At 44.8% G+C, this 7,130-nt stretch overlaps 1 protein-coding gene across 5 annotated transcripts in view; it reads left to right on the forward strand.

Annotated features, from left to right (window-relative positions):
* Tbc1d1 (TBC1 domain family member 1) overlaps positions 1-7,110 on the forward strand; it is a 186,544-nt gene extending 179,434 nt beyond the window's left edge. For all 5 annotated transcript variants that reach the window (XM_042678450.1, XM_042678449.1, XM_042678452.1 and 2 more), the window contains 2 exons: positions 3,019-3,192; positions 6,641-7,110. In XM_042678450.1, coding sequence (XP_042534384.1) covers positions 3,019-3,192; positions 6,641-6,814 — 348 coding nt within the window. In that variant the 3' untranslated portion in view covers positions 6,815-7,110. The remainder of the gene's footprint in view (positions 1-3,018; positions 3,193-6,640) is intronic.
* Positions 7,111-7,130: the final 20 nt, after the last annotated feature.

Here is a 7,130-nt window from a genome sequence, read left to right on the forward strand (position 1 = left end):
GAGAAAGATGAGGCAGTCAGGGAGAAAGAAACAGCAGCCCTGTGGAAATAACACACCATTCTCTTCCTAAAGACCTTGGGAAACAAAGACAGTGACTCTGATGGAAGCAAAGCCCTGAAGCAGACCCAAGCAGGGGAGAGGCACCCCTTAGGATGAGGGGACAGTGACCAGCCAGATTGCAGAACAGCTGAAACTCACCCAAAGGGATATAAAATGATCCCCATGAGCACTGCAGTTGGACTACCAATTTCTGGGTCCTATTTCTCACTCTCGTACCTCAATATGTCTGTACTCTCCTCTTCCTCCTTGCTAGGGAAGCTGGTGGACAGGACTGATTGCAAGCATATACTAATCCATTGGTAGCCAAGAGACCATTTTCATTTCCTTGGTGCCTTACTCTCACTTTGCCTCTGTTCTCACTTTCCTGTCCTTATAATTCTTTATTTGGTGGAGAAAAAGGGACCCAAGATCCCTAGACAGGATTAGGCCTTACTCTCTTCCTGCTCTTTCTCTAAGAACTGGCACAGTGAGTCACTTGCTCTTTCTCTAAGAACTGGCACAGTGAGTCACTTGTGCTCACCCTTCCTTTTTCTATTTCTTGCACAAGTCATTGGCCTAAACTTTTACCATCACCTATCCAGTGAACTGTTGGGCTTCAGATCTGGGGCATAACTGCAAAATCAGGGCTGTGTTTTGGCCATCAGAAGATAACGATGAAGTTAAACCAGGATGAATGTGCCTTAGGGTGGTTCCTAGGGATTGGCGAGGTCAGGAAGGGTGTAGCCCTTGGTTGCAGCTGAGAGCTATTAACCTTAGCTGGTCATTAGTCTGCATAATAGGCCAGAGGCTTTGTTCCCAGGTTTCCCAGGTTAGGAAATTGTCTAAAAATAAACCTTGGTGGATGAAAGGAAGTAATCATGTGTGTAACACTTGTTCTGTGTGGTATTTTTAGCTACAGTGCCACAACATACTCTGGCTTCAGGTTTGTGGGGTTTGCTCTGTTCACACTGTTCATATGTTCCATGATGTGGCATCCATTGTAGTTCTGAGGCACAAAGCTGAAATGTGGGAGGGGTCTGTGACAGGCGAGTAGAACCAGATCTCTTTGCTAAGGGAGCTTGCCAGGCATGTGCTAGAACCTTCTGTGAGTTGTCCCATTTTATCTTCAGCTTGATGCCGGGAGGCAGTAGTGATTAGCCTCATATTTGTGGCCAGGAACTGAAGCCAGAGAAGTTAAAGGACTTACTTGCTCAAGGTCATTCAGAGAATTGCCAGTGGAGCTCCAGATTCATGGCTGACTCAAAACCTGAGCGTTCCTTACCTGGACTGACATGGAGATGATAATTCCGGCTGACTTCATGGTTATTCTGAAGGAACAAAAATAAAAATAAATCAGTTCAGTATGGTAAATTATTCTCTATCACCTCCCTTCCCTCCTCATGTCATATATTTTAATTTGTAGGCATGGAATTACTTTTGAGCATACTTAGTATTAATCACCGAGAAATAAGAAAATTCATCCTGAAAGCTCCAGCCCAGAAGACCATGCAGACATCAAGTCACATACAGCAAAAGTTTATTGTCAGCAAGCTGACAAGGCTGTGCCTTTCGGGCTGGGCGCAATGTTTGTCTTTGTACAAAGAGGGTATCTTTATAGGGCCAAGGGCTAGGGATGGAAAATCCCACTAGGAGCAGGGAATTCTCTGCAGTTGCAGCTGGGATCAAATATAGCACTTAGCCAGGGTGGAGTTTCCTGATTGCAACAGTTGCAGTTAGGTCTGGGCAGAAGGCATTCCACTCCTGCAGCTGAAGGGTATCAGGTGGGGGGGGGGGCAGGGAAGACAGTTGCAGTCAGGTCTGGTCTGGTCTGGTCTGGTCACCTGATTTCAGGGAGAAAGGGCTGAAGACCTAAGATGGAGGTTGTTAAATTAAAATGGAAGGGGACATACTAATACATTCCAACAAAGAGAAAGTAAAATAAGGTTGTTGGAAATGATGAGAAAGTGAATGTGCTTTTGAGAGTTGATGCTCAGGAAGGTGGGCTAATGTAAATGCTCCCAGGTACCATGAGGGGCAGCTCATTTTCTACTGACTTTTTTTTTATATATTGGTGTTCATTTCATAAGAAAAGGCAGCAGAGAGGTGGATTTTGCTCTTTTGAAGTCTAATTCCGTTCTCTGATCTCTCTTCTGACCTTGAATTCTAGGAGCCATCAGATCCATGTTGGGGCTCTCTCCTCTGCAGAGCCAAGGGGCTGGGGATGCTCAGAACTGCACTGTATCTGTCTCCTGATTCCCTCTCATGCCCTGCCTCACTCAGCCCTGCAGCTTACTCACTAGGAGAAAGTAGAACTGCCCTCCCTTGAGTCACTGTGCATTTTGGGGTTGTGTTTCACATGAGCGGTTTGGTCATCTCTGTTGCCATTATGGGAAGGGAGACAACTAGGCATTGTTTTGTATTCACTCAGCCGTGTGGGTGACATTTGGGTTTGGCTCATTTCTGCAAATCCCTGTGCAAAGAGGAGGTTTTATTAAGCAGTTCCATTACTTAGCTGTTCTTGCAACTCTGAAAACCCAGCTGATTTATAATTAAACTTTGACCTAGTGACTGTGCAGATAGCATGATTCTTTGTTTTTTTTCTTCTTCCTTTCAACCCATAGTTGATGTGTCTAACCTAGTAGAATTTTCAGAGAAAACAAGAACTAAAAATAATTTTTCTAAATTCTTTTAAATACAAGATTTGGCTTTTTGAAGATGAGTATCAGGAACCTGCATTTACTGATACCTTGTAAATATTCTAGATGATTTTTATATCTTTCTTTCTCAAGTAAGACAACTACCTCTTCAGAATGGCCACTGCTCCTTATGTAGTTTGTGTAATTCCAAGACTGCTGATCTGGGAATAAAGGGCATATGCTCACTAACATGATCGTGTGGGCACACCTGTGTGTGTGTGTGTGTGTGTGTGTGTGAAATCATTCTCATTTTGAAGCCTAATAACTTTTCTGCACTTAACAGGTGTTTGAGATGGATATTGCTAAACAGTTACAAGCTTATGAGGTTGAGTACCATGTGCTTCAAGAAGAACTTATTGATTCCTCTCCTCTCAGTGACAACCAAAGAATGGATAAATTAGAGAAAACCAACAGCAGCTTACGCAAACAGAACCTTGACCTCCTAGAACAATTGCAGGTAAAGCATATTTATAAAGCAGCTTCCTGAATTACAGCAGATAGTAGCTTATTAACTCACCAAGGGCAACCGCAGACTGGACTTTCCCATGCCTGGAGGCTCTTTCTCACCCTTGTCTGTTTGTAGTTGTGATCAAAGGTATCCCAAGAAAATTGGTCCTTTTTATTAGGGTGCAGACAGATGTTCTTGCTAAGGTCAGACAGTCCTGGAGCTTACTGAGAGGTTCTTTTTGCACTAGGAGACAGACCTAGAGACATACTTAGTCCCACATTCTGTGGTACTGCCAGCTGAATGCCATCAGTTGTGCTATTTACCTTGACAAGAATTGAGAGCCTTCACTGCCATGAGCAGAGCAATCTAGGTCCACCCAGGGTAATGAGGAAGGGAAGCAATACAGAAATCTACCTAACAGAATAAACCAGAACATGTAGTCAGTATCTGAGTCCTTGGAACTAATGCAGAGATTTGATTAGCAAAGGGCATAGTTCTCCTCTCTAGAACTTCCATTGGGACATGAATAAATGTAGTAGAGGACACACAGAAGACAAGGCAGTACAGCCTGGCCAGCAGAGGGAGAGACAGGGTGAGCACCATGATGCCATTCATAGGCCTGGACCTACCAGACCCAGAGAGGGCCCCACTCTGTCACCCCAGACAGACCACCCATCCTGTTCCCTTATCTGGGTGACAGGCACAGAAAGACGTTATGAAAAGTGTTACTTCTTTCTCAGGCAACTAGCATATAGTAACTCTACATCCTACCTTTTTAATGTCATAGGTAGTGTTGAACAATACTTGGGGAATGTTTTTAGCATTGTTTGCCAGTGCTAGGCTGGTTGTAAATTAAGTGCCCCCATCCCTTCTTGTCCAGAGACAGGAAGCTTGGCCATGCTGTAGAAATACCAGCATTTAACAGCCTGATGTTCTAAGTGTAGCCTTTGTCAGAAGTGCATTCGTTGGGGTTGGAGGCATGGCTCAATTGGTAAAGCACTAGCCAGTGAGTGAAAGAGTCAAGTGCCAAGTTCCAGTCTTCATCTTGGACTTAAATAAATCAAGCACATTCCTCCCGCACAGCATCTATCCTAGTAGATCCTAGTAGATGTTTGCTGTAGAAGAACTAGACCAAACCAGAACCACAATTTAACTTCTTTTGTTCCCTAAGTTTGAGTTGTCCTAACTGAAAGCATGCCTGTATATATTCTCCTAGAGTGTCAGCCGTAATCAGAAGAGAGCTTGAGGAGAGTGTGGGGCACAGAGACTTCTTTGGCCTGCTGGGATGCATGCACAGTGTAGGTGGTCATTTTCAGTGTCTTCTGAGCCAGCAGGAGACCTCTGAAGCATAACATGATGGAGCACTTCTGCGGGAGCTCGCATTCACAGACAATGCTTTGAGCTTGTTAAGGCAGCAAGCAGTTCTCACATAAAAGGTTCCCTCTGTTAGGCTACTGCCCACAAGGGTTTGGTGGGAGGGATGGGGGTGCTGCTGCTGTGAAACTGCACACCTTTACGTGTTAACAGCTGGGTGCAATGTCCCATGCCTGTAATCATAGCTACTTGGGAAACAGAATCAGGGCAAAAAAGTTCATGGGGCTCCATCTCAGTGGAATAAGCTGGGTGTGATGGTGCATGCCTGTGATCCCATTTATTACAGGAAGAACAAATTAGGAGAATCAGAGTCCAGGCACAGGCCTAGATAAAAATGTGATACCTGGGCCTGAGGATATGGCTTAGTGGTAGAGTGCTTGCCTAGCATGCATGAAGCCCTGGGTTCTGTTCCTCAGTACCACATAAACAGAACAAGCTGGAAGTGGCACTGTGGCTCAAATGGTAGAGTGCTAGCCTTGAGCAAAAGCAGATCAGGGACAGTTCCAGGCCCTGAGTTCAAGCCCCAGGGGAAAAAAAAATGTTAGCCCTATCTCAAAAATAACCAGTGCGAAAGCATGGCTTGGCAGTCCCTGAGTTCAAAGCCAGCATTTATTTGTTTGCTTATTTATTTATTTATATAATCTTTAAGGTATTTCTAAAATTGTATACACTTATTCATGTGTCTGAAGTAGATACACTGTTGTTCATTCATTTAAAATAAATGGATGAAATAAGTATGAAGTAGATTTTCTTAAAAACAAAATAAGAAAATGTAGTTCTAGAAGCTGGAACTGTTCTTTTTAACCTATTTGTCCAGCAGCACATAACTGCATAGACATACCTGGTACTGACAGATAGAAATACACAGATTTCTTATGGCAGCTAGTTTTTTAGCACCCACTATGAGCTAGGGACTGGAAGTCAGAGTCTGAGAGAGATTTCTGTCTTCAGTCTTACTGAGGAAAGCTGCCATTAATGCAGAGTGGTAAATAACCAGGCAAGGGTCTTATTTACTGAGCTGGGGGGTGGGGGGGTGGGGTATGTGTTGGTGGATTTTGAGGATCACAGGGTGTGTCTTAGAGATGTGTACCAGGATGTCCACCTTCCCCTCTCAAATTGACAGAGACCAGCCCTCAGCCATTTACTCCTTTTTATTTTGAGTATTCCAATGGCACAGCTGAAGCTTGACTTTGGGTCATAAGCTGTCTTTCTGTCTCTCTGCCATAAGGATATATAAGTTCAAATGCACTTTTTTTTCTTGGCTTTTAAATGAGAAGCCAAGAAAGTTTTTTCCTGCATGAAATAAATGGGGGCATGTGAAGAGCCAAACTGGATTAATAAGGTAGCAATCCTTACCAGCCGCTGCTCTACAGAAAGGCTCCTCTCTCAGTGTTAGAACTTTTGTGGTCCTCTCAAGGATGGCCCCGTGTCACTAGAGAAGATTAAGGAAGAGAGGCCCCATTGCCAAGGCAGCATTGGAAGGCTTTCTTCTCTGGTACTGGTAGTGTGCTAGGCTCTACGGATGTGAACTGAGAGCTTTGTTCCTCCTCTAGGATAGGAAGGAGGACACTGCTCACTCTCACATTCAGGGGGTGATGGCCACTCAGGGAGCCAGTGCAGACCTCTTAGCAGCATGCTCTCATCCTGGGCATCTTGCAATGCTATCTTGCTACTCCAAGGGAAATAAAGAATTTCAGGATAGGGAGCTGTTACTCCATAGAACTTCATATAGAAATCATTGTGAATCAAAGCAGTTTGTATATTACATATATGGCTTAGAACAGTGTTCTAGCACAGCAGGAGCTGTGTGTTCCTGGCCTCTGTCTCTTCCTCCTGAAGCACTCTTTGGCCATCACCTTGGTCCTGCCTGTAGTGGTGACCTGGGATCAGGGAAGGTGCTCTAAGATATTGCAGTCTGGTTCAGCCTGTCTACATGGGAAATTGAGAAAAACATGTGTGGCCAAAATTAATAATCATAGGCTAACTCTGGTAAGCGTCTCCTCAGCTGGATGGCCAAGTGCACAGGACCCCCTGCTATGTCATAATGGACAGGTACATTCTCATCACTCCTTTCATTCTCCAGGTGGCAAATAGCAGAATCCAAAGCCTTGAGGCCACAATAGAGAAGCTGCTGAGCAATGAAAGCAAGCTGAAGCAGGCCACGCTGGCTTTGGAGCTGGAGCGGTCTGCGCTGCTGCAGATGGTAGAGGAGCTGCGGAGGCCGCCTGCCCAGGCCAGCGAGGGCCCTGGAGCCTGACTGCACCCAGCCCAGATCTGGAAAGAGACTACACACCATCCCACCACTGTCCAGGCCTTAACCCAGACAGACACATGCTGGAGGCAGACAATGGGAAAGCGAATTTCTCAGGGAGGAAACTAGTTCACCAATGTGCAAATTCTTTTGAGCTCACACTTGCAATTCAGAGGACAAATGTCCCAGAGCTTTTATTATTGTTGTTGTTTTAGGTTATGACTCGTCCCTTCTCACAATCCTGATTACCGTTCTAGTAGCTTTAGATGGCATGGACATGAATAAAGGCACCTTTATGTTTCCTTGGTGTTTCCTTTTTCAG

The sequence above is a fragment of the Dipodomys spectabilis genome, unplaced genomic scaffold, assembly GCF_019054845.1.
Source record: "Dipodomys spectabilis isolate Male_0828 unplaced genomic scaffold, ASM1905484v1 ptg000043l, whole genome shotgun sequence".
Classification (NCBI taxonomy): Eukaryota; Metazoa; Chordata; class Mammalia; order Rodentia; family Heteromyidae; genus Dipodomys; species Dipodomys spectabilis.